This window comes from Aythya marila (genome assembly GCF_965140915.1).
Source record: "Aythya marila genome assembly, chromosome: 9".
NCBI lineage: Eukaryota > Metazoa > Chordata > Aves > Anseriformes > Anatidae > Aythya > Aythya marila.
This window is the reverse complement of record NC_139050.1, coordinates 22,398,008-22,425,779: the sequence shown is the minus strand read 5'-3', so window position 1 is coordinate 22,425,779 and position 27,772 is coordinate 22,398,008. Positions and strand designations below refer to the sequence as shown.

Genomic DNA, 27,772 nt, shown 5'->3' with positions numbered 1-27,772 from the left:
GAGAGGATGATGCATTCATTGTGGGAGTAGAGACTGCAGAGACTGCAGTCACTTAAAAGAAAAAAAAAAAAAAAGAAAGAAAGAAAAAAAGGATTTAAAAGCAAAAGGGATTTTGGACTGCATGAAGTGCTTGTCCAGTGGTTATTATATTGGGCATATATTTCCCTCTGGAGGCTCGTGACCGTGCAGATATTTGTTACGTGTGGGTTTAAAGAGGTAGCTGGTACAAGTGTGAGTGCCTTGGGCCCACCACCAACCCCTGTTCAGGGCCGGGGTTGCTGTGGCTGCCCCTGCTCCTGACCCACGTGTGCTGCAGAGGCTCCTGCAAATGCTCAGCCCTACTGCTGTCAGAACGGGTTTTCTCCCTCTTTGGGGGCTTTCTTTAGCTTTGCCTGTTTATGTTTCTTAGTGGCTTAAAAAGCTTAGCTGCTGGTAGTGGGGAATTGATCTGGCAACAGCCTGCTTTTTTTTTTTTTTTTTTTCCTTTATAGAAGCATAATTGCAGGTCCACTAATTATCTGTGTCTAGCGCTGCTCTCTGTTTATTTTTAAGGAACTGATTGATCATAGCTGTTCCTAAGCATTTTAAGAAACAGTATGAAAAAAAAAATCCTGCAAGCTGCGTACAAGAGCCACCAACGTGATGACCTTGAATTCCAAACAAGCAATCTCACAGCTCTGTGTTTAAACAGGTTTTTGGCAGGGAAATCAACCTGTTGCCAAAGCAGCCCATCAAATCGGCTGGGGGCAAACTTCACAATCAGCAAAACCCCCACTCAGGGGTACAGAGGACTTAAAATCTGTAACACCATCGGTACAGCCTGCCCTGGAAGGGGCACAGTGCTGGCAGCAGCCCTGGAATTTGCATGCCACAGCCTCTTCTCTGTGTTTAGGGTGCATGAACAGGCAGTGCACCATCACTCAGGGGCCTGAAGAGCTAAAAGAAGCTGCAGGCTGTGGTGGCTAAGGCAGTTTGCATCCTGGCGACAAGTAGGATTGACTTTTGGCTTGGCCATAAGACTGTTCCTGATGATCAGTGGGTAAATTGGGACATAATCCTCGGGCAGATGATGGTGGGCTGGTGGCAGCAGGGCACGTGCTGCGTGTACAGCACGGAGGGCAGGGACTGGCGAATCTCACTGAAAGGCTGAAATTCACAGGTGATATAGAGGATATTCACGTCCTGACTGCTTTGTTCACCCAGTAGCGTAATCCCCTTCTCAAGATAGCTTTGGGGAGCACAAATTTCTTGTTTCTCTTCTCGCCTCTATGGCTCTGCCCCTGTTTTGGGGACGCACAACTGCTTTCGGCACAGGGCGACTGGCAATAAGAAATGGCTCAAAATGGCCCCAAATGGCTCGAAATTCTGGTTATTCAGATAAGAATCCTGAATGTAACTGTAGAAAGCTGAGCACATAGCTATTTTAGTTTGATCTGCAGCAGGAATTAATCCAAATTTAATTATAGTATGTAGTTAAACAGATGCAATCTCCTGTAATCCCATGGGGACGGACTTTATAATTCTACTTTTCTAAAGTTATTTCCACATAGAAAAAGAACTGGCCACTTGTATACCTCTGACAGTGTAAGCTGTTGCTTTCCTGGTGTGTTTGTCCTTGACAGGTGCAGCTATTTTACTGTAAGAGTGCAAATAGGTTACACTTGTAAAACTCTCAAGTGCAGCTCAAGCATTTAGGTTAGTGGCTGCTTCTCGGCCTTCTTCCCAGACAAAATAATTAAGGCATTTTTCTTCTGTAACTGGGGGCAGCGCTGTTTCCTGTCCCGGAGATGTAGGAGGCACCGAAGGCGACTGCATGTTGCATTTTTCTTGATTATATCTTCAGGACGCGAAAGCATCTTTTGACATTTAGTCCTGATGATATTGGTCTTGCAGAGGAAGCCTCGGGCTGGAGGCCTCACCTGCCATCGGCCTCACTGCTCGGGCCTCCCAGGAGGATGGCGGTGGGGATATTGTTGTTTGATTTTGCTTTTGTCCCCCTAAAGCTGGGCCCACCAGGGCCAGTTCTGAAGCACGGAGCCCTATGGGGCCTCAGACAGGCTGGGGACACCTCTCGGAAGGGTGGGCTGTCATGCAGGCAAAGCCAAGGGAGGGACATGGAGGGTCTGGTGATGTGGGGACATGAGCGGTTTGGGACATGGCAGCACAAGGGACACGCGGGGTGATGGAGGCCGCAGCCAGTGCTGAGCTCCCGGGGGCTCTCCTGGAAATCCAGGCACTAAAATGCCCAAACAGACCTAGCTCTGACAAATAGCACTTACTCTAATTGCTCATTTTTTATTATCTTGGCTATTTTTTTCTTTGTAAGTGCTGATATCCTAAACTAAAGCTGTATATGGTACAGATAGAAATTCCGTGGCTGGTTGTAGCTTATAAAATTAATATATATTGAAGCTCAAAATAATTAAATTTATGAAAGTATGAATACTAGAATGTGTTGTACTATATAGCTCAGCTGCTTCCTTGGTATACTTTTCTGAGCCTTTTTGCTTATTTTATTTCTTTGCTACTCAAGACAAATAGTTTCCTGGTTTTGATTTCATTCTGGGATTTTTCAGCAGAGTGTTTCTTAACAGCATAGTATCCAACAAGATGAATAACATTTTCTGTTTACTGTTTACGTTAAAAAAAATGAAACTTCTGTTTTAAAAAAAGTATTCCAGATGTCTTCAGGCAGTAGGAAATGTACATAGTATACAGTCTGATGAAAGGAAAGATATAGCAGAAGGATTAAAAAGTGGCACACGTTAGCAAATGGTCTGAATTTAAGCACTAGTCAACACTAGGACTTCACTTTAGGTGGGTGAAATTCACATGTGAAATATTAAAATTTAACTTTATAAATGCATTTCCTGAGGACCGGGATGTTGTGTGTTTCCAAGTCATCTTTAAAACTTCCTTTTTCATTTAATTTTGATTAGATTTTCTAAAAGGGAATAAACATAAAAGCATAAAAATGTAAACCATAAAAGCTAAATGCAAAGCAGATATATCAACAGCAAAAATATGAAAGCCAGACCCCTTGCTCCTCAAGTGGAACACCAGGGGGAAAAAAAAACCTTCTTTGTGCTCTTGTTTCCGTGCTCCTCTCTGCTCCGCATTCCAGGCTCTGTGGCCGGCCCCTTCCCTGCAGCAGCAATTATGGGCTGGCCTCTCCTTGGAGCCACTCTTTTCTTTCTTTCCATCCCTGTCTGTTCATGCACACCTGCTTGGGCGTTTTTGGGTGGGTAAATCCTTGAGGATGGTTTCAGAATGTGATCCAAAGGGCAGTTCAGTCTGTGTCAGTCTTTAAAATAAATAAATAAATAGTGATGGAGGGGCCCTTCTAGATGCATACTGCAGAAGGGTTCGGTAACGGGAGGATGTGTTCAGTGGTCAGCATAATTTGGCGCCAGCATCGCCCCTGGGTGGGATGGAGGGATGTGGACCTGCCATCCCTGGGGGCTGTGGAGGAAAGGACAACCAAATCCAAGACAAGTATCTCCCAGGTGAAATTTTGTCAGGGAATGAACTAACTGGCCCTTACTTTCAATGATTTCTGTGTCAATTTTTAAGGTAATGGTATCAACATGCCAATCAAATGCTATTTACAGTATTCTGGAGTTGCAGAAAAGATGCAGAAACTGCTTATGCGGTACTTTTGAAAATGCAGTTTTGTGGATTGCTTCTAAACCTTCAAGTATTTTCTTAAACTTTTCTAGGTCTTTTTTGTCCATCCTTGTCTTCATTTTCAGGTGAAACGTTACAGCACAGTCTCAAGCTGGTTTAATGGTAGTTTCTGTCCTCATTTGACTGAATGTAATCCCCCTAAACTGTGAAATACAGAGTGATGCCTGCTGATGCTGAGTACGTATGGTCAGGGAATCACCGCCCTGTCAGGGAGGTCACCTGAGAAGAAGATAGGGAAAGTTCAGGGAAACACAAAAAAGTCCAGGGGACTGGAGCCACAGAAAATGTAGCACAAAATCAACCTTCTTTTCATATGTAGTGCCAAAGCTCCCGTTGATTGAGAGCATCAGCTCTGCTCTTGCACGTCTTTTTCCCATGTCAGTTGTATGTCCTTGTACCCCCAAGCAGTCCTGCTAATGAGATTAAAGGCCTGATGCAAAAGGAAATCTTCATACAGCAAATTTTTGTGAAAGCCAAATGTTTGACCAGCGGTACCTGCAAGCTCAGACGTGTTAGCTTACTGTCATTCTCTCCTTGTATTTTTCTCTTGCCCCAAGGAAACACCGGCGTCACAAACCACTCTAATTAACAAAGGCTTCAGAAGTAGAGACTACAGAGAAAGTGCCCGTGGGAACTTTGAAAAACGCCATAAAATTTCAATTTTCTTTGCTCTGTTTAGAGTGCAGCAGCAAAATAAATAAACAAAAAATTCCAGTCGGATCGTCATGGTGGCATTGTGTATGAGCTATGTATGCTCCAGGAGAACCGGGGTATGGCTTTGCTGAGGCTGTCTTGTCATTTCAGTCATTTGTCTTCTCTCTGTAGATGTGGACGAGTGTGCAGTGGTGAACGGAGGCTGCCAGCAGGGCTGCGTTAACACCCACGGCTCCTTCTACTGCCAGTGCCAGGTGGGATACAGACTGCACACCGACGGGCGCACGTGCTTACGTGAGTAAACGTTACAAGCACATCACTGGGAAAAAAATGGTTTTGCATAAATGTGGAGGTTTGTAGACTCTCCCAGTCTGAATTTTGGTTAATTCACAAAGGATATCGTTATCCTGCCTGGTTCAAGTACTTTGCAAGAAATCAGACATTTTCAAAATTGGTCTGTTTTTTCGGGAACAAAACAGTGACAACATCCAGTGTTTCTGTGATGCAATTGTGTGAAAATATTTTTTGCTTTGAAGCAGGCTTTAAAGAAATGTAAGGTCTTCCCGTCAAATGAGAACATTTTTCCAATTCTGAGCATTTTTTAAGCCTGATTTTAGGCAATATGAGAAGAATGGTCAAGTATGGTCGGGTCACATCTGCAGAATAAATTCACTCCCAATTTTGTCATTGTCTCAGTTCTTGCGTGAATTCCCTTGGTTGTACTTAAAATCAGCCAAATATGTCATCAGTCATTTCTTATATTATCTCAGCAGTAAATGTACTGATGCAACTAGGACATAAGATGTACCAGCGCTCAGGCTGTGGGAATAATGGTTCGTTTGTTTTTTTTTTTTAATTTAATTTACTTTTATTTTATTTTAAGGAACTTACCATTTTAGCTTTGTTGGGTTTACCACATACAACGACTTTCAGCATTTTGGAAATTAACCATAATTAAAATTACGATGAAGTCTGAATCTTTTCTTGGCTGTGTCAGTTGGAGAGGGAATGAGTAAGGAAACATAAGTGTGAAATAAATAAATGAATTTAAAGCAAAATGGTTTATACTTATGTAGTGTTTTCCTATGAATTACAAGAAAAAAAGAAAAATCCATCTCTCTCTGATGAGGTATGGCCAGGGAAGACACAGAATGCAAAGATGTGATGTCTGAATTACATTACTCTCTCTGAATAGTCTCGTTTTCAGCAGTAGTGGAGAGGGAATTTCATACTAAAAATGACTAACGTGGCTTAAGGGGAAGAAGATTGAGAGAAGTGAATGATAAAACACAAAAAGTAGGTATTGTGGGGATTCTTCTAGCCTTCTGTGGGCAGTGTATAGTATTCTCATGGCACAAATAATCAGAAGCTTAGTTTTGAGTTTTCCTAGCTATGAACATTATCAGAAAGTGAGCTTTCAATTCAGGAATTTAAGCATTCAAAAGGAGTTATTAAAAATACTTAATATAATGTTCAGGTTTATTCACAGTATCTCCAAAATTATCAAGGAGGAAGAGAAATAAATCCTAAGATGAGAGACAGAAGGAAGTCAGAGAGAGCTGCTATCATGATAATTGATACACACAATACTGAGCAGGGAATATTGAGTTCCATTTAGCTATTTAGACGAGACACCAGAATAAATGGATATAATAAACTCTTGTGCATTGGAGCACAAAACATGCTAATTGATGAGGACAGGGAGAAGAGAAGCATTTTTTATAAAACCATTCTCCAGGAGCGCCCAGCATTGGGATTTGGGCACTAGCTGCTTGCACTAACCAGATACTAGTGGGGATGGAGAGTTTCCCTGGTCTGTTGCACTGGTTTATATGTGCATTTTTGAGCACTCATCTGATCAAGAAGTAAAAGGAATAGTGCACGTCTCCTTTGGCCTAGTGCAGCTGAGCAGAACATCTAGCATTTCAAATAAGGCTTGCATTAGCAATAATATTTGTTCCATGAATACCTTTGAGGATGTAACAATCTCTCAAACATACTAAGAATATAAAGGGTCCACATTCTGGAAATGAGCTGTTATGAAAGTTTGTTATCTCAGCTACAGAAATAAGAAACACGCATCCCTTTATACAGGCTTTTGAGATGAATGCAGCCCAGATTTCTGTTATGTTCATTCTTTCCACGTCTTCTTTTCTTTTTTGGCAATCCTATGTTTCTAGGAGCAAAAGTGCCAAAATGACTTGAGGGAAGCAGATTTTGCAGCCTAGATGGCTTGGAAGTCTCCCATACATAAGGAAGTGGATCTATCTTCTTATAAGATATTCAGCCCACATCTGAAGACTCAAATAGGTCTCCCTAAGCTTACTATAAGGTCTTCGATAAGCTACTTTTCCATACGATTGCATGGAAGATTACTGAAGTTTTGTTACAAACCCTTTACAGCAAGTCCTGTCCTGCTACCACATCATCACAGCATATCTGGGATCTCGACTGTCCCTGGTAGTCCATCCCTGCATCACCAGCATGATCCTCATAGCACTCTTCTGCTTGTACTCCAAGGCAAATGATTTCTAACGTGGTTTATTTTCTTTGGTGATGAACAGCATGTGAAAGTAAAATGTTTTATTCCTGAATCCTTTGATGATCTCTGATACTTTGTGTTGTGCCACAATCCCATCTTTTTCAATGTTCCTTTTCTTCTTTAGCTTTTTGTCCCTCAGATTTTGCTCGATACTGAATTCATTTTTAGATATGTGTGCCAGTCTGAACGTTCATTACAAATCAGGTAATTAAAATAACCAAGGGTAACACTGCCCAATTCTTCTGGTTTGTTTTCAATGCCTTGATTTTGTTAATGCAGTGAATTTAACTTCATTAAAATTTAACCAACTGATGTCTGGAAAGCAGAAAATCAGACAGAAAACATACTTATTATAGTACCAGGCTGTGTTTTTGGACTGATGTAAATTCATTGTCTTCACTGGAATTTATTCTTGTTTGAACTCCAAGAAGTGAAAGCAGAACAGAGGTTTTAGAGCCCAATTCATCTCTGGTGCCAGCTGTTATCTTTGATGCCTGGCTTATGTAGAAGAGCTGTTGAGAAACAGCTCTTTGTGGAGACTTCCACACACTATGGGTCTTAATAGAGGAAGCAACAAAGAAGGTATCTCTACAAATCTCTACTCTGCTTTGTCACACAAGTAAAAGTACAGTATATCTGGTTACAGTTCTAGTCATTTGTGAGGTTAGATTTAAGGTGATGGAAGATAAAAGCTTGAGGAGAGTGCTTGCTCTAGCCCCATGGTTACTAACTAGGGTTTCATACTTTTTTTTTTTTTTTTTTTTAAATGTTGAGTGTTACTATAGGTAATAATAGGTTGAGATATGTATGTTGAAGGCCAAAGCTTAGTTTCTTTCTGCCGCACACTAAGAGACACTCTGGTGCAAGCAGTGCTGCTGTGGAGTTGAGCAATGATTTAAACAGAGAGTGGGGATCGTGCTGGGGCTTCCTTTGGCACTGTATGGCTCGGTAACACCCCAAATAGCAGCCAAGGTAGCCACACGACCTGGTGGCTCCAGGGGCTTTGACAACTCTTTGCTGAGAATTTTTTGGAAAAGCCATTTCCTCCTGGAGTCAGACAACTCTCTTTTCTCTATAGACATCAGCATCTGTATTGCATAGGATTGGAGAAGGAGCCCATCCACAGGTCCTTGTCTTCCCTGCGTGTGGCCTCCCGCCGCTGTCCCCACATGCCGTGACACTGTCCCCTTGCCTCTGTGCCATGAGGCACCACAGGTGGCAGAGCTTCTCTGCTGCCACTTCCAAACTGGCTTATGTCCAGAAGAGGAGGGAGAAAATGGCACCTTTAAAATTTGAGGCATCTCTTCTGTCGCTTAGAGCCGACTTAAGGCATTTTTCACGTCCTGAAATTCTTCCATCTTATTTGAATATTCTTACTGAAAAATGGGTCTTTGGAAACAAATGTAGAGCAAGCGGGAAGCTCCGAGTGTGTCAGTGCCTCCCTCATGGAAATTGAAGCTGCTTTCCGTTGCCTTGCTGGCTGGGCAGGAGATGTGCAGCCTCGTCCTGGGATCAGATCAGACAGCAGGGCCAGGTGTCTCCTGGCTGCTGCTGCCTGAGCATCAAGAGTCAGTAGCAATGAAAAAAGTTGCTTCTCTTTTTAGCACATAGTCAGTGCAGCAACTAGTTGTCTGCTGATGGTAGTACAGGGTGAAATGCCTCCTACAGCAGCTTTTGTGGTTAACTCTTCCTTAATGTCTATGACAGATAACTGAATTAATATTAATATTGCTAATATAAATGTCATAGATTTTTGCTGACATCAGTGGATCTGGAGTCTGATGCCTTCCAGGGAGGATCAAATAATCTTTCTAGCTCCTCGTGGCAAACATAGTACATCCCTGCTGTTAAAATATATATAGATGCAGTCATGTACATACTCACGTACATACGTGCAGCACAATAACAGGTTCAGATGATCGATCTTATTTTTATATTCAGCGTGCGAATAGGTGTGGGTGTGTGCTAACATATTTTGGCAGGAAGTGAAACGTTTCTCCAGAGGCTGGGGATATATGCTGAACAAAAAAGAATATTAATTTGCCTGAGTAAAAGAAGAAGTATCTTTAGAGAGGAATTTAAACTGTCTTATGCCTTGTTGTTTACTCTGTATGTCCATGCTGCAGTCTTGCAGAGCCTGTGACTCCTATCTTTTAGTGCTTCCTATGCATGAGGCTGAGGAAATCAGCTTGAAAGACAATTCCTCTTTTTTAATCAATAATAGCGGGGACAGACAAAAAAACAACGGGCAAGTGCCAGTGGGGCTGCTCTGTTTTTCCCTCCTTACCTCGGCAGATCCTTGAGTGCTTTGCTGCTGTCGGATCAAAGGGTGGCTGTACTTCAGTCAGCATTGCAGCTCTCAGATCTTCCCTGCCTCTTGCTGCAGTCGTCGGCTTTCGCCAACGCGGGACGCTGTCAAACCAGCACTGTGACCGCCAGGGAGAGCGGCGCAGGGGACGGGAACAGGTGCATCGATGAAAGCTGTTCCGTAAGGCTGTAAAAATTACAGGATTGTGTGTTTTTTACCGATGTTCATATATTTGAAATGGGCACGTAGCTGAGGTGTGAAGTTTGCCTCGGTTGACAGTCACAAAGGTGTTTTTGGCCCCGCAGACCCCTGGCTGCTGATTGCACACTGACCATGATGAGATAGGTGAGGAACTTGGTCGTGCTGTAATCCTCTTTACTCACCAAGTTGTGTGCAGAGTTGGCCTCCATATTTTATTCTACGTGAAGTCTGTTCTTTAACTGATTTTGGCTTACGTTGCTCCTAATTGCGATCTGATTCATTCATCCTCCCCTTCAGGTTATGGAGCATGCACAAGCAGAACAGAAATGCTACCTTTGGGTTTGGTTGTTGTTTTTTTTTCTCCTATATTTTAAGAAATTCATCAGTTTTTAAATCAAACCTCCCCTCGCCAACACAAGCGCACACACATTGCACCCTCGAATATGCCAGCGAAAGATAGGGCCAAATCTGTGGATTTATTGCGCTAAAATTCCTGTCACAAAACCGTTTCCATATGGCTCCTCTTCTGCTCGGGGGTTTTTACGCGCTGTGTATGAAGTGTGAGTAAATCCTGCTGTTCAGCTCGCTTCCAGCTCCCGCTGTGTGCAACCAGTGCTTGGCCTCCAGGCCTGGCCTCCCCACATGGCCGCTGGCAGCCCCAGCCCACTCCTTTCTTCATGGCCTCCCACCTGCTGGCTGTGTTTTGTCCCCAGGATTAGCAAAAAGAGGCAGAAAGGGAGAGTGCTGGTGGGGACAGGGCACCGGGAGCCTGCTCTGTTCTCCAGGCCAACTCCAAGCCTCTTGCTGCTCCTCTGCTGATGCTGGACTTGCCGCAGAGGCTGTGGTGGTTGGCTCCATCGCGCCATGGGGATGATGAGGGTCAGGCACCCACTGAAGGCAGTGGTTCATCACCAGTAATTACTGAACAACGGAGCCCTGTTTGGAGCCTGTTTGTATGCTGGTTATCTGCATTTAGAATAGTGTAAATCGAAATATAATGGCCCGACCTCTGCAGGAGAGCAGCTGTGGTCAGAAAAAGGAATCTGTCTTACAAGAGGAGTTTGGCTGGCAAAATGAAGTCTGAGTGGGATGCTTTCATCCCATAAATACCTTTGCGAGTAAACACCTAGGAGAGAAAAGTGCTAGTTAAGCTGATGGACAAGATTTTTACAGGAACAAATGAGCCTAAAGTGGCCATGAATACATTTGGGTTGGCAATTAAAGATGTTCTAAATAGAAGAGGTGGGAGGAGGTGAGCCTGGCTGGTTTTAGTTTCCAACCAGAAAGGATAGCTGCTGTAGTGCTAGTTTGGACGGAGAAACTGCAGGATCATGAGGGGGTTTACTACAGCAGCCACGGCTGTGCTGCAATGGGAGCCACCCCACGGGCTGCTCGGGGGCTGACTCGGCACCCAAGCACCCCATGAGGCAGCCCAGAAAAACTCAGGCCTGGCAGGGTGCAGCCGGCCCTGCACAGCCACTGCAAGGGATGGAGACACAGCAGCAAAGTGCTGAGATAGAGGCTATAGGTGAGGGGTGTATAGGTGGGAGTTGCAGTGGCATTCATGCTTGCATAAGGGATGTGAGCTGTACAGGATGCCTGCTGGAGCAAATTCTTCATTGGGTTACCTAGGAGTGGTAGGAACAAACATCTTTCACAACCCATTCTGAATGTCCCATGTATAAATAAACAGTTACTACCACCAACTCTCCATCTGCCAGGGAAGGGACTTTGAATCCTGACCACTTTATATTTTCTCCAGTGTAAAGTCACGGTTGCCATGAGCAAGCAAACTAGTTTGATGAGACCCAGTTCTCTTTCTTTTGCTGCTCTAGATAGGTAGGACTGGAGAACTAGACTGTGTCCTTTGCAACCTTGCAGTGTCTTTCTGGAAGGGTCTGCAGCACATGCAGCACGTACACTTTATCAAGCACATTGCTGCTATCCCAGATCAATGCATCCACGTGGCTTTTTCAGACAAGATTCCTGGATGTCCTAAGGCAGCCAGGATAATGAATGGTTTTAAGGTTTTTTGTTTGTTTGTTTTTTGTCTTACTTTTTTTTGGCCAGTGTTTAACAGCTTGGGATAGAGTTTCATAGGGTGGAGTCTGTTACCCAATACTGTTAGCAAGTCAAACAGTAAGAGCCAAATGTGTTGGAGAAAGAACACTAATGAGTTGTTTTTAGCTTTTCTTAAAACCTGCCTGTGACAGCAAGGAACAGATATGTCAGAGTAAAACAAATCAATCTGTGGTTGCTTTATGTCCTGAAAATCTCTTTCCTTTACAAACTTTTATCTTGTCTAAGGACTTCCAAGGCTGCTATTTTTATTCAAATTACTACATTTTACTACCGAGTACCCTATAATTTGTTGTTTGCTTGTTGTCATGTCACAGATTATTACAAGTTTTACTCTATGCTGCAATCATTCTCAAATTAAAGCTTTGGATGCTCTGAAAACCTTTATAATATGTAGGTTTAACAGATGCTGTTTGATAGTGATTTCATTTAATTTATCCAAATAAAAAAAAAAAAGAATCAGCAAATAACTCAATATTTCATATCAGCCAGGGAACGAGTTCTTGCTTGAAGCTAAATCCTTTGTAGACAGCAAACTGTTTAACTGCAGAGCCGAGTTGTCAGCTTTGAAAGTGTCACATAGGATGAAGTGCTGCTGTCCCTCGGAAACCTATTTGCAACCTATCGTGTTGAAAGCCCAACAGAAAATTTCAGTTCTAAATCCTTAACAGTGGTATTATTTTATATTATCATGTCAGACACTCAGCCTGAAGACTTGAATGGTTATGTTCTTGAGATGCCAGGAGATGAAACGAGGGGATTTGAGGCATTCTGGGGCTGTGTCCTCTGTTGCCAACAGTGGCACAAATTTCCACTGGCTACATGGAATGGGAAAGCAAAAATTGGAGGATGTGGGAAAAAAAATAAAAAAATAAATGTCTCTATATAAAATATAGAGTCTTTTTCTCCTAGCCAGTTCTTCTACTTAATTCTATATATTTATTTATGGGGTTAGCCAAAGGAAGAGCCAAGCTGCAAGGTCTAGGGGAAAACACCTTCAACTGATGTTGACTTTCCTCCCAGTGCTCATGTAGAAATTACCTTGCACAGACCTTGAGATAACCAACGAAGGAGATGTCAAGCTGGAGGCAAGTGAGGAATACTGGTCAAATGTTTCAAAGCAGACAGTAATTACTAAAAAGCTAAAAGTGAATTTCAGTTTTAATTGTAAGGAAATAGCTTTGACTTTCAGAAAGCTTTATTTGAAAATAAGCCGAACTCTAGGGGACACATTTTCAAAGGTGTCTTCCAAGTTTGCCTCTCTGATGTTATTCACCAGTGTCTTGGTGAAACTAGCACTCCATGCTCAACCTTGTGCAGAATATCAGATTTTGGTATGAAATCTCTGTCTCTTAACCCAAACCATCCTGTCTCTAGGTCAGTTTGTATGTGTGCAAAGCCTTTGGGCAGGTACATGCTTCCAGCAGGTATGCATTCCAGGAAAAAGCACGTAAACCACAGTGAAGGCATTGAGGTGGAGTCTTCTGCAGGTGCTCTATAAATGTGTTTCTAAGTACTTGCCACTTAGAACAGCTTATCCTTGAAATAGTATGTTGTTGTTGAAAAAAGTAAAAAATCTTGACGTACAACATTAATGCCGTATGTTTTTAGACTGAAAGAAATCTTTTGAGGGCTCTTCAGTGTGTACTTTCTGTAGAGACTTCTAAATACACATTATTCTGTGGCAAACTCCACCACTGTATGTGTTTATTGGTTCACACGTACTGGAGTGCTAATTGCTATTGTTTAGAGCAGCTCTTGAAATCTGCTCAGTTATGGCAAAATAAGGATGAAATGTACTTTTCCTGTCCCGCTTCCAAGGAATAACACAACCACAGTTGCCCACTGTTTAAAGTGCTGCTGCTCTGTGGAAAATGCTGTCCAACAACAGAGAAAATAGCACACAGGAAAACAATGGATTTAACTCCACACTGACTTCTGTCAAATATTTTTTTCAGTCTAATCTTTTACGGCTACCGTAATCTTAGTTGTTAGCTGTAACGGTGGCAGGTAAGACCATTTTCAGGCACAAGTGTGACCTTTAAGTTGACAGTGTGCTCTAATTGGTTTCAGTGATAGACCCCTGCACAAGTGGGAATGGAGGATGCTCACAAATCTGTCAAAATGAGAGAGGAATTGCCAAATGCGAGTGTCATCCAGGGCATTATCTTTCTGCAGACAAGAAGTCCTGCTTAGGTAAGAAAATGTGGACTGTTTCTTGGGAAGAAGGGTATTGTTCTGTGCTCTGGCTTTACTGAGCTTCAAATGGAAAGAAATATGTTGTACAAATATATGTTTTGAAACAACATTACATTTCTCCTTGTGGTATTTGCATCAGCCAATTTCAATCATAGTTTCTAGGAACTGGATTTGTGGATGCTGAAGTGTTATTCCTGTAGTGTCCCTTTAAAATAATGCCCCAGATACAGTTCCTGGAAAACTGGTTCAAATAACACTGAACCAGGTCACCGAAAACCTATTTGGAATTCAAAAGGGCTTTTTAGCAGGAGAACTGTTTCCATATTCATAGAGAAACTACTGTGAAGAAAGAAATCACGAAGTCTTAAGATTTCCAAAGAAAGGAGCTTAAAAAGTTGAATTCCAAAGTCCTGTACTTAGGCTGGGATTTTCAAAAGGATCTAAAGCATTTCTGACCTGAAATGCGTGGGAATTAGAGACCAAAATACTTGCTTTTCTCTTTTTAACATGGTGCTTCGAAGCAAGGGTAGTTTATCAGCTTAATGTATCTAAAGTATCCCTAGACTTCACTGTGTACAGATTTTTAACAGCCTTGTCAGGATCAGGGTGCGATGCTGATTTCAAACTCCTCTTTTGGAAATCTTGGCCAAAATTTTACCACTATTTAAATTGCTGTGTTATCTGTACAGAATGCTGGCTGCTTTGCAAAATACTTCCTGCCTTGATGTTTTGCTCAGTTTTCTGTAAACTCTTCTGTGAGTAGCACTGCACACCTTAGCAATTCCAGCCTTACTGGGATTACTGATACGAGGAAGGTTACCAAAAAAGTAAAGTATTTCCAAGTAGCATCAACCCTTCACTGATGATTGGTAGGTGGAAACAGCGGTGATTTTAATCCTAAAGTCAGCATGTTCCTTGTTTTGTCTTGGATGCACATTGACAGTTCTGCTTATTTACGTATGAACTAAAGCAGTAGATAACTTGCAGCGTTATATATCGGAACAAATTTTCCTCCTGACCTCATGGCAACAGTCTTGAAACGTTAGGCATCATTTCTAACTGTGAATGTACTGTGAAACAATTGTTTTTTGTTTTTTTCTCCTAGAAATTATTCAAAGCAGTTTTTTTTTTTTTTTTTTTTTTTTTTTTTTTTTCCAAATTCAAGCTGGTATTTGACTATCTGGAAACCAAGCTAGAAGGAGACAGAGGGCAGGGAAGTGTCAGGGGAGCTGATGCTTTAGTGATTAGCTGTATTTACGAGTTATGAAGAAATATGTGCAGGTCGGTGGCTGTGGTATGGTTTTCCAACTTTTTTTTTATTATTTGAAAAGCAGAAAAAAAAAAACGGAAAAAAAAAAATTAGAGGCATTCGCCAACATTTTCTACATGTAAAGTGGCAATTAATTACAGAATGAGGAGAAATAACCCATTTTATCCTAAACAGCAGCTACACACGTTGCAGCTTCGGAGCAGCTGCCATTCAGCCTGAAATTTTCATGAGTCAGTGTGCGGTGTTTGCACTGCCTGGGGCCTCTTTTTGCAAGTAGGCTGATTGCATTCATAAAGCTACTCGTGTTCGAGTGCAGGGGGCCGTGAGCATGGGACTGATTACAGCACATATGGAGAGAAGAAACTGTCGGGAAGCAGTTTGCTGTGGGAAAGGGTGAGGAGCTGCACACCTGACAGCTCTGTCCTGGGTGCGAGACGCTCTGACCCGGGATCGTCGCAGTGAATAAATCGCATTTTGGAAGGCAACGTCAGGACAGGGTGGGAGCAGGAGGTCGGGTAGGTGTGTGCCGTGTGGCTTTACACGGAGGTTAGTGTCTGCAGCTGCACCACACGGCAGGAGTAGTTAGTATAAGGAGTATCTTTTTTCCTTAAAAATATTTTCATGCTCTTCAGCTGAGATTTTAGGAAGATGGATGCTTTTAATGGCATTTAACTCCAAAATGCAGACTACTGAGTGTAAAGCTGATGAAGGGACTGCTTGACAGAGCATGTACAGCTCCTCACCTTTTCTACTTTCTCACACATGGTATGAAACTCCTCTGATGACGGGAGATGCCTCCCTGCTGGACTTAAGCAGAAGAAACTTCAGGATTCAGGGATGTAACAGAGAGGATCTGTCTCCATCATACCTGCCATGATTTAATCCAAATCATTTGACATTCAGGAAATAAACAGATAATTCCTGCTCCATTAATTTAAATATAAGGGCTATGAGGACCTAGTGATAATTTAAGGGTAGTAGGAGTTAGGACGTTTTTCCATGTTCTTCATGTGGCTCCTATTACCATTGCTCTCGTTATAGGAAAAATCACAAGCTACTTTGACTGATGCTGTAAATATAATGTTGGATGTTGTAAATATTCATGTGGAGAGGCTTAGACAAACAGATTAATTTGGAGAATAATGCTGTGGGCTCAGTCCTCCTGGACTCATCATTTGTCGACTAACATCAAGACGCTCTTTTCACTGGACATTTGGAAACACAGCCATGTGGGTGTAGGGAGATATTTTTAATTTTAATATCCAAATGTCTCTGCCTTTCTCTCTGCTTCCTAGACATTGACGAGTGTGCAGAAGGGAGAGCCAGGTGTGCTCATCGTTGTGTGAACACTCTGGGATCCTTCACCTGTGCCTGTAATCCCGGCTTCGAGCTGGGGGCTGATGGAAAGCAGTGCTACCGTAAGTGACAGGTTTCCAGCTATGCATTTCGGGCTATCTTATCTGCAAACTGCCGTGCTTCATTTTTAATTCAGTTGGATTAGCACTCCCAGCAAAATAAATGTATGCAAAAACTCCAGCTTAATATTATTTTCTTCATCTTCTGCTATTGCCATTTTTGCAAGTTGATACGTTCCTAAGCCTCTGTTCACAGACCTTAATTACTGCATTTCAAAGAGCAAATATCCCTGTTGGTTTATCTTCAGAGCCTGGTGAATTCTGTTCCAGTGCTACCAAAATATTGCTGTTCTGTGAAATATATTCATTCCTGCCCTCCTTCTCCCAATTTTCTTACATATTGGATCTGATGCAGAAGAAAACCGAGATGACATTCTGCTCTTGTCTTCATCTGTCTAGGTTTACTTATGTTTCCCCCGAGACTGTTGACAGTATTAAGTAGAGCTTAAAAACGGGGAAAGAAAAAACAAGATTTAGGATGAAAAAAATAATATTTGCACAACTAACATTTCCCAAACCAAAGCATCAGGGAGCCCTGTTGTGTTCCCCCCACACAGTGGGGTTTCTCAAGCAGTGGTGTTTTTCTTGAGATGGGGACTGGCTGCCTGCGCTGCTCGCTGAGAGGTTATCCCTGGGCTGTCCTTGAGGGTAAATTTAGATTAATAAAGGAGGTGTTGTGGAAGAGCTGGTGTTATTATGGACCTAACATAAGCTCGCTGGAATGCAGACAAAAGTATGACCTGTTGTAGCAGAGGTGGGCAGCGATCGTTCAATCTAATAATACCCTGCAAGAACTTTCAGCAGAATTTCCTTCAGAAAACATACGGCGTGCCAGAGAGGGAACGCGTTCTTCAAGCATATGCATGTAAGAAGTATTTAATAAGGATAAAAATCAGTTTGAAAACATCCATGTACATTAAAAACAAAAAACAATTATTTGAGAGAGGTCCTGGAGAATTATTTCATGGGTAATGGGGATCTGTGAGTAGTGCAAAGGCAAAGGGAATGCCATTAGTACACAGATATGAAATGATCTATTACGGGCATAAAAAAAAAAGAAAGTGGTTTAGACCACTTAAGTTTCATTGTGATTTTCTGATCATTTTTTTTCTTGATGCTCAGCACATCTCCATGGATGGCGATTCTCTGTGCCTTATGTGCAATATTATGGAGCAAGCAATCAAAATAAAAACGTTCTGTGTATATTTATGATCAGGATTATCACAGCGTTTAAGCGATTCGCAATCTTTGTTTATTTTCTCATTTCCCCGGTGGCACTGGGGAAATCCTTGTTTTACAAATGAAGAACTAAGACAAAGTAAATGACGAAGTTAATGCATTAAGTCAGATTCTGGGCTCTTAAATCCCAGTTTAGCATGCTGGACAGTGGGCTAGATTTCTTCTCCCTGATGCAAATAACCCCAGCATGGATGAGATACAGCCTTTCATATAAGTTCCATGAATTTATACCCTCTTCTAAGTAGACTGGAAAGCACAAAAAGGGAGAACTACCAACAGAGATGTATCCATGAGCTGCAAAAGGGGGGAAATGCCATCCATCTGTACCAGATCTACTGTTTGCTGCTCCATTCTGGGACATTTCTGGAAGTACAGTGGCTCTTTTTGGGGTGCAGTTTCTCAGCTCTCCTGCACTGCACAGAAAATTCTTCTCTAATTAGCCCTCTAATAAAACAATGCAGCTAATTCAAGAGAAACTTTATCACTGAGCTTATAGCTTATTTTCTTCCTAAAGAAATCATTGAATGGAGCACCTGGATGGGAAGGAGATGGACAGATGTTCCGTTTCCTATCCGGGGGTTTCCACTGGACCTTGCCAAAATGTCTGAGGTCTGTGCAGCCCCACCATGTGCCGGCAGGTGGGGAGATCTGTCAGGGCAACAGCATCATACCGGCACTGTCTGACTCGTCTGGGGGACAGAGCCTTAACAGAAGTGCTGCTGTGCTGCAGCTAAAAGCTGCTTTTTGGAAAGCACAGGCAGGCTCAGTTGAGCTGAAGCACCTGAGCTCCTCAAATATTTCCATCTCTCCTTTGGGGTGAGGGCAGAGCTCACTGCTGCGTTCAGACACAGCATCAATCTCAGGACACCTGTAAACACTCCTGTAGCCGGCAGATTGCTTCAAACCTGCAAGCCAGCTTCACACTGCCAAAGTCAGGATCATCCACTGTTGGGACACAGAGAGACAAATACTGAGTTCAGTGGCTCAAAACCACGCCATTCCCAGGTGTAGGTGCGAGCTGAGTTTATATTTCCTGCTACAGCAGCTGGTTTATGGATGCGTTTTTATGCAAGGCTTATTCTCTAGTGACTCTCCTCTTGCGCTTGCTTTTTACCATCCCTTTGATTTGTTTCTCTGCAAGGCATCGAAATGGAAATCGTGGATAGCTGCCAGAACGACAACGGCGGCTGCTCTCACCACTGCGAGCACACGACGGCGGGGCCGCGCTGCTCCTGCAACGACGGCTACATCCTCGGCTTGGACAGCAAAACCTGCACAGGTAATTTACACCCTGGCAAAGGGGGTGCACAGCAGAGCTGTCGCTCGAGGACATCCCTTCCCCTCCCATCCCTTCCCTCCTCCTGCAGGATTTAATTAGTGCTGTCGTCCGGCACCTCTCAGCCCCTGCTCCAGCTTGCCTTGCTCTGTGCTTGCTCAGGTCATTCATTAGGAGGGGAGGGAGCTCTGCTTCCCAAATGGAAGAGGGCACTGGTGCAATTGCAGGTGTCGTGGCCATGTCTCACTGTGTACAGCTGAGGCTGAGGGGTTGTTTTCTGTCCCTTCCTCTGGCTGGCTGGCTCTGCCTGGGAGCATCAGGACTGCTTTTCAGGAGCGTTCCCTGTGCAAACCCTGCTGTGTGTTATGGAAGTTGCTCTGTTTCCATCATATGCTCACTGGTAAGGTTGCAGCCTGGCTGTGGGCAGTCTCACTGAGGAAGTGGAAGCAATAGAGTTACAGTTGTTTTTATTTCAAGAAGAGCTTAAAAATTCCTTCATCTTCCACGTGATTTTACAAGGTGATTTTTTTTGTTGTTGTTTACGGCTTCTGCTGTGCAAACTGTATCTCATACTGGTTGAGGCTCACTGTCACTGTGCCATTAAAGTTGTAAAGAACAGCCAAGAAGAGAGGAAAAAACAAACCAGGAGCAGGCATCACAGAACAGCACAGACAGACAGGAGGAGAGGTAGCAAGCAGGAGCTCTGGTGGATGCAGAGGCACTACGGACAAGAAGTCTTGCAACGAGAAAAGCCCAGTGTGGGGAGGATGAACGAGCAGGGCAGGAGGGAAGCAGAGCTCTGGAAGGGGGGCTGATGCTGGAGCTGTAACAATGAGAGAAATGAAGGAAGGGAGGCAGATGTGGATCCTGAGCTGACAAGAGCCTGGTGGGGCGGGGTGGGTCATTCAGTCCCATTTCTGCACACAAGAGGAGGCAGAGCAGCGCGGTGACCTGCTAATGGAGATGTCAGAGGGAGAACCGCCTCGCTGGCTACAGCCAGGGGAGGGAGAGCAGAGGTGAAGGGCTTGGCAGGGCTGAGGAAGCGAAAAGCTGCTCTTAACAGCAAAATTCTTCCTTTTGTTGGATGCACATTGTGCATTCCTGCACAGACAATGGGCTGTTAATAAACCCCAGAGCAAGGTATCGTCTGACAAACTGCAGAGAAGCTCAGCTGGTGACATTTCTGGAAAACACTCCGTGTCCAAATAACCTGCATTAATCATTTTCATGCTGACCTCCTCACCTCGATTGATTAATTACATTTTCCTTCTCCTCTTTCTCCTGTCCGTGTTTCCTAATAATGTTGGTACTCTCTCCAAGGTTAATTGAGACGCTGACCTTTCCCATCTGTGGTTGCTCACCTAGGTAGTGCTCAGAAATGTTTTGCAAGCTCAGCATCGACAAGAGGGCCTTGCATGGCCACTGAATAGCATGGCAGGCTGGAGGGGCTGAGCTCAGCCAGGAGCCTGCAGTCAGAAGACAGCAGCTTCTTGTACCTCGTCACTGGCACAGCCGTGCCGATGATACTGGTTTTGGGATGGAAAACAGGCATGGCACAGCAAGGGGCTGCCAGCTATCAGAAGCTACAATTGCACCTTGCAGTCCACCCTTCCAACAAATGCACTGTTAGACGAGAGCTTTGTTTCACTGCTGACGTGGAATAAGGTTGAATGTATGAAGGTGCAGGTAGTTAAACGTGGATTATCCACGCGCTACGTGTCGGGGAGAGCCTTGGTATGCTTGGTGTGTGCAGCCCGGGCCATGCCTGGGGGCTGAACGAGCTGCCCCATCCTTGCAGAGGTGGACGAGTGCGAGACCGGCGTGTCCTGCTGCTCCCAGTTCTGCATCAACTACGCAGGAGGCTACGAGTGTGCCTGCAAGGCGGGCTTCCAGCCCAGCAACGACGGCTGCGGCTGCGATGGTGAGTGCTTTCGTGCCGGTCTGACCAAGCACAGCAGCAGTGAGAAGCCTTCTCACAGCTCATTCCAGGGCTTTGCAGCCATTCCCCTGATAAGAGGATGGGCAGCGTATGCCAGCTCATCTGATAAGGTTCACAAACGACATTTACAGTTTGTGATACATCAATAAGCCAGCATCCCACATGGATCGGTGGGGCTGCTGGAGATGAGTCAGGAACTCCTCCTCCCCTCCATGCACAACCCTACTGATGTGTTACAGAGACTACTTCTGCAAAATGAGAGCCCTCAAAATATCCAAAGCATCAGCTGAGCTTAACAGCTTAGAGCAGCTGTTTTCACTTGAGACAAAAGCATAGGTGAAATGATCTGTTCCATGTTCCTCTGACATTTTTGATATCTCCTGTACTGGTGAGGAACAGAGCCCCAAAGTACTAAGAAAATTGGGCTTTCTTATGTCCAGAGTAATTCCTCAGATGCAGCCAGGCACACAGGGCACCCTCCGAACAGACACTTGTGCCTAACCAGCATTTCTCTTTTTCTAGATGTGGATGAATGTCATCTGGAGAACGGCAGCTGCGACCATTTCTGTGTTAATTCTCTGGGCTCGTACGAATGTGTGTGCAAGGAGGGATACAGGCTGGGCCTCGACAGGCGGTCCTGCATCGGTGAGCTATTTTTACATCTTGGAGACCATTAAGTAGTTCTCAGATGTGAATTCAGAGAAGGGATTTTCACAGATCCTGGGATTTTGGGAGCCCAGCTTGAGCCATGTCAGACGTGGCCAAGGCAGAGCTCTGTGTAATGCATGGGTCCCAAGTTCACCCTCAAGCAATTGGCTCTGCTGGAGATTCAGAGGTGAATGCTCAAGTCCCCTGGACATGTTTGAAAACAAAAAGCTTGTTTTTCAGAAATAAATACTGTTTTGACATTTTTCTTGTACAATTTAATGAAGTTTAACATCCTGTGGAAAAAAAAAGGTAGCCAGATTCTGCTCTGAACCAAAACAAGTTTTTCACTGCAGTCAGTGGTGTGATTCTGGCTTTCTGCCGGTGTAACCAGAGCAGAGTTTAGCCAGGCAACTTTTTTTATAACCTACTTTAGCCCCTGCTAAACTTGGGGCAGCGTTTAATATTTTAACTAACTCTAAAAAGCCAGCCAACTGATTTCCTATCATTTTAAGACAAATTTTAGCTCTTGAAAAGGGAGAGCCAGCCTTGCTCTATATTTGTCATCTCCCAAATGAGCTGGAGTAATGACTTTCATTAACTATCAATAATCTCAAACTTCAAGTGAGGAAAATTAAACTCTCCTTTTAAAAATTGGCATAATAATAGAGATGGCCTTGCCCGAGGTCCAGAGTTTATTTCCAGGAGAAATGCAATTTTTTTTTCCTTCTCATTTTATGCTATTTTGGATGACAGAAACTGTTTATAAATACAAATCAGAAAATGCACTAGCTGGAAAGTCTGCCAGCATCAAAGCAAGCAAAGATAAATGTAGGGCTGCTGCTGGGGGGCAGGACTGGGGCCGTGGTCCTAACGGGGTGCCTGTGTCAGCGCTAGGTGGGGACGAGGCTGTGGCAGGGTTCGCCGGGGCCCCGGGGCTGCAGTTCAGAGGTGCCCCCCAGCTCCTTCGCTACGAGCTCGGCGTCCCGCAGGAGGATGAGGAGCGTCGAGGAGAGCTGACGCTGGTGCACAGAGTCGGTGAGTGAGCGAGCCGCGCTTCTTGCGATCCCAGCAAACTGGGGAGATGGAAAGAATTGGGGTGAGCATGGAGAGGGGCCGGCCAGGAGGAGAAGTGTGGGGGCAACCATTAATTCTGCTCCCTCTCCATCCACCTGGGCAGAAGGGAGGATCCTTGGCCCTACAGCCACAAGAGGTGTTTTAAGGGATGGGGAGGCTCCTGCTCCAGTGGGAGGAATGAGATCTCTTACTTTTGTTACATATGTCCTATGATTTTTGTATGAGCTCTAATTACTCATCCGAGGACTGTGCCTTCCAGGCAAAAAAAAAAAAAAAAAAAAAGAGGAACTGGTCTCAGCTTTAATCAACATTTAACTTATTTTTATGAACACAAGTATTTAGACCTCCCAGATCATACAGTATCCAGCCAGACCCAGCGACACTGATAACCAGTTGGGAAACTGATAAATGAGATAACCAAGGGCAAAATTATCAGGCACCGAAACCTCAATCAAATATTTATTGACCAGTTTATGCATGTTTTATTTATGTTTAGCCACATAAATGGGGGAATTATTAGTCATAGCTGAGCACTTTAATTTTTTCTAAAGCTGAGGATTTGCAGCATGTGATGGTTTGTAGGAAAAGGTGGTGGAGGAATGAAACTGCTCGTGGTTCAGTAGGTTCTTTTACCTATCAAATATTAATTTGTTCCTTATGCTTTCAGGCATATTTGTGTGCTAGAATCTATATTATTTTTAAAAACATTCTTTAAACAATAAACTGATGTAAGTAATTAGTGATTTTCTATAAACGGAACAACTTTGTAATGTAGAAACATCAAGTTTTTAATGGTAATTTTGTATTCTTCTCCTGAAGTATGCATTTTCAACCTGTTCCAAGTGGGAGCGCTGGGATGCTCCATGTCTCTGAAAGCCTGGGCATTTGTTCAGCTTTAGAAGCAGGAACAGTTGGGTGCTGAGACCTGGAGGAAATCTGGCCTCACACTGAAAATTGCTGGTGAAAAGCAACCAGCCTGCTGACTTTCTGTTAGCTGAAGTAATCTGCCAGCTTGCTCTCAGGTGTTTTTCAAAATCCCCTTCCAAAAAGCCTCCAGCCACATCTGTAAAGCTTACTAGGCAATAGGCTGACCGGATGGATAAGATCTTCATTTCACTGAGGTGTTTTAGCAAAGAAGAAGGAAGACTTATTTTTCTCTGCCTTTATTGAGAGACCCCACAAAGGGAGAAGATGAGGGTTCACCTGGGTGTGCTTGCATTTGTGTGCAAGGGAGATGAGGAGGGCAGGGATGGCGAGGGAGGAATACATTTTCATATTATTTTTTCCACATGAACTAACCCTTTTCATTATCCATGAAGAAAAAAAGGAAGTGATAAATGTGTATTATTCTTTGTTTTCCTTGAATAGCTCAAACTATGCTGTTAGAAATATCTCTCGACTATGCTTAAATAGCACAGCACACACCTGCTGCAATAAAAGAAAAAACAGCCTCACAAGAAGAAAAGGAGGTTCTCTTCCAATAAATGCACTTAACTATATACAATTTTATTAAGCTTTATTGCAATTTCACTTTTTTGATTTTAGAAAGTAGTTTTAAGTGCTTTATGAAGGGGAATCACAGCATTTAAGGGAGTAAATTCCAGGTGAAGTCCCAGGTTTCCTTTTGTCCAGACTTTACAATTTAAAGTCAAAAATTTGGGAATGTCCATTTGGGACCACCTTCTGGAATGACTCAGTGATATTTGCAGTGCTACCAACATGAAAGGTAACAACCTGAAGAGGGTTTTTTCCAGATCGTCAGTGTTGTACGTGTTCCTTTTTGTACTTGTGCACCTGTAAGGATAGGTAAGATCCCATGGAAATATTTTGTCTGGGTGCTCACCGAGTCTTCTGCATTTTTTCCTTTCAGTTTGCCTTGATAACACTTTTGGCAACGACTGTAGCTTGAGCTGTGAGGACTGTATGAATGGAGGCAGATGTAACAGTGAGAGCAGTGGCTGTGTTTGTTCACCTGGCTGGACTGGCATCATCTGCAACGAAAGTGAGTACGGTGTATTTGAAAGGTAGAGGCTTTGTCCTAGTGCTGTGACCCTGCAGACAGGTAGGAAATCGAAGTAACTGCTCTACTTCTAATCTAAAAGAGTCTTTGAGGAGCACAGCTGTTTCACTGCTAGCTCAAAATTGTATTGAAGTATGGCATAAATTGAAAGGATGCTGCAACAAATGACACAGACCTTCAAGCAATGAGGTCTCTGCCATCCAGCGCAGCGCAGTGCCTTTTTCTAAGTGCTTGTGTGGGTGCCTATTTCTGTTCACTTTGCTGCTGCAAAGTGCCCAGGTGCTGTAGTGTGCCTGCCATGCTTCGCTCCACAGCTTGCCCGGCTGAGTTTCAGAAGTCTGTCCTGGCAGGTGGTGTGACAATCTGGGGGGACGTAATGCTAACCTTGTGTTTTTTATAGAATCCCAAGACATTTCCTTTATTTTTATTTTTTTTTCCCCTTTTGTATTGGTAAGCTTGGTCCTGTTTTTATTAATTATTGTTATTATTAACATAGATTTCTGGAGATTGCTAATTTTTAGTGTTGGAAATTATATTTTCCCCTCCTTATTTTTGCCTCCTGATAGAAGATCTTTCTGGTTCAGAAGTCTGTGTCAAAACCAACTGGAAAGATAGGCTGGGGACTGCTTCGTGTACCAGACACAATTCTTTATCTGCAGTTTGCCAAAAGTTGTCTATTGCGTGTCTGAGATTCCCTAGAGCAGGTCTCCCTGCACCTCTAAGATGGGGCTCTCAGATTGCTGAAGGATGGTGCAATGGCCCTTGGTACTTGGAAGGTCTGCACTGTCACGGATGAGGCAAAAACATGACAAAGAATTATTACTTAGCATCAATAGACAGCAATCCTCAGCTTAATCACCATCTAGTTTGTTTACGAGCAGAGGGGATAGGAAGGGAGAGGATTAAAAGGATAATTTCTACTCTACCTAAGACAATTCAGGCTGTCATGTTAAGATGTTTTTACTTGTATTCATGGTACTCTAGCGGTTCAGGATAGATTATAAAAATTTTGAGACAGGATTGACATTCACTTCAGAAAGAATAATAACATTTTTCTCTATATTTACACTAGATATCTATGCATGTAATGTTGTGGAATTTGTTTTTGGCATTTAAAACGCAGAGTAATGGAAGTGTGTTATTAAGCCAAAGCTGCAGTCCGATGAAGTAGGCATTGACAATGAAGGATATATAATCTGTAGGAAGTAGCCCGATGTGATGGCTTGCATTCTTTTCTCTTGCTTTCTTAAAATCCAGCATAGTTCAGGGGTTTAGGGTAAGCTAAGCAGTTGAGAAAACTGGAACTAAATTTCTACAATAATGCACCATAGAAACCAAATGGAAATTGATGTGAAATGTCAAGTTTTTTAATGTACATTGATAAAATGTCAGTTAAGTCTGATGACTCCAGCAATTGTATTTACTCAGCTAGCTCAAGCTCTCAAGCTGCAAACAGTGGAGCAATGCTGTATTTCACAAATCTTTTTTTTTTTGCACTGGAGTAATCAGAGCTTTAGGAAGGAGTCCTGTGCTGTTGTGGATCCTCTCCTCTACATGGTCAGCTATGGGATTTTGGAGACTGTGTTAGAAAAATACAACATTTTTATAATAGCATTTGGGAAAAAAAAAAAAAAAAAAAAAAGATGTTTAAAATATTTATTTCCAAATGTTCAAAACTGTGCTCTGATTTTCACACTTTGTACTTGCCAGGCAATGATTTTTGAGCCCCATGCATCGTGTGAAGCATATGCAGGGGAGAATGTGGGTACATCAAAAATTCCTCCACTTAGCTAAGCTTGGTTACTTCAGGTGTCATTTTAAAATTAGCTAGGAAATATTAGGTGAATGTTTATTACCTTATATAGAATGACTATGACATTGTTTGGAGCCCGCTTGGCTACAGGGAGCATTTCACTGCCCAGCTTTGATGACTGGAGTCTCATTTCACTTCTTGTCGAGCACAGGGGTGGGTGATCATTCATCTTCTCTGCTCTCCCCACAGCTTGCTCCCATGGGACGTACGGTGACGGCTGTGCCAGCGTTTGTAAGTGCCAGAACGGAGGCTCCTGCGACCCCATCACAGGGCAGTGTCGCTGCCCACCAGGAATCCAGGGGACATTTTGTGAAGACGGTACGGTTTCTGTCGTCTTGCTGGGTGTGGTGTCAGCCTGAAACCTCGCCACCTTCCTGCATTCCTATCTAGCCGTCGTTATGCGTGGTAAATCTTAGGGCCCAAATGAGAACAGCCTCCATTGTGCAAGACATAATACAGCCCTGCAGAGTGCCGTGAGTGATTTTTGTTTAAATAAGAGTTAAGAGGATGGATGAGCAAACGCAAGGGCTTTGCAAAGATGGGCTGCACAGAAGCTCAGCCGCAGGCTAGTGACAAAGCATGGTATTTTCTGTAGTACCTGCTAAAAGAGAGATGATTTGGTGTCCATTTTAATACTTAACAACTGACGCATTGCTGTGTTTGTGCTCTTCAAAGGATGTCCCAAAGGACTCTTCGGGAAGAACTGCAACAAGCAGTGCAACTGTGCCAACAGTGGCTATTGCCACCGGCTGTATGGAGCCTGCCTGTGTGACCCCGGGCTGTACGGGCGCTTCTGCCACCTCAGTAAGTCCCAGTAACTTTTCTGACCTGTTTATTTAACACGTGCATATCGTAACAGTCCTAGAAAGATTCCATAGGACCTATAAAATGAATAAGGCTTCAGGTCCTGCCTTGCTCACGTGCGTTTAGCTAGAGTGTTCATGATGGGGTCTGGCACAGGTTGCAAGCCCCGTGATGAGCTAGGGACAGTGGGATGGAGGAGAGGATTTCCCACGCACTCTGGGAAGCCCTAGAAACTCCATTTATCTTTTCCTGTAACAATTAATCCTTGCCATAAGGACTGAGTTTTGTTAACACATAAAGGGGAGGACTATAGCTTGGTTGGGTTGGTCAAGTTAAAGCTTGGGTAGTTGGTGAGGTTCAAGTCTGATAATTTCACTGCCCATCCTATGGCAAATTAAAAAAAGATAAGCACAAAAACTAGGTTTTCCCTTAAACTTGTGTCTAAATGAGTCTTCCTCTCCACATGAATTTCTGGAGACATCTAGGTTTTGTCCCTGAAGTGGGAATATTTCTGAATGTTAGTGCTCACGGTATACAAGCACACTCAGGAATACTACCAAAAATTTAATGGGAATAAAACAGATCAAAATGAAAAATATTACAA

General features: G+C 43.4%; 1 protein-coding gene across 1 annotated transcript in view; it reads left to right on the top strand.

Moving 5' to 3' along the window:
* LOC309881313 (uncharacterized protein) overlaps positions 1-27,772 on the top strand; it is a 192,302-nt gene that overhangs the window by 120,705 nt on the left and 43,825 nt on the right. Inside the window, exons 6-15 of the mRNA XM_082767152.1 lie at positions 4,513-4,635; positions 13,545-13,667; positions 16,236-16,358; positions 18,736-18,873; positions 20,669-20,791; positions 21,332-21,454; positions 22,346-22,492; positions 24,402-24,533; positions 26,554-26,682; positions 27,040-27,168. Coding sequence (XP_082623278.1) covers positions 4,513-4,635; positions 13,545-13,667; positions 16,236-16,358; positions 18,736-18,873; positions 20,669-20,791; positions 21,332-21,454; positions 22,346-22,492; positions 24,402-24,533; positions 26,554-26,682; positions 27,040-27,168 — 1,290 coding nt within the window. The remainder of the gene's footprint in view (positions 1-4,512; positions 4,636-13,544; positions 13,668-16,235; positions 16,359-18,735; positions 18,874-20,668; positions 20,792-21,331; positions 21,455-22,345; positions 22,493-24,401; positions 24,534-26,553; positions 26,683-27,039; positions 27,169-27,772) is intronic.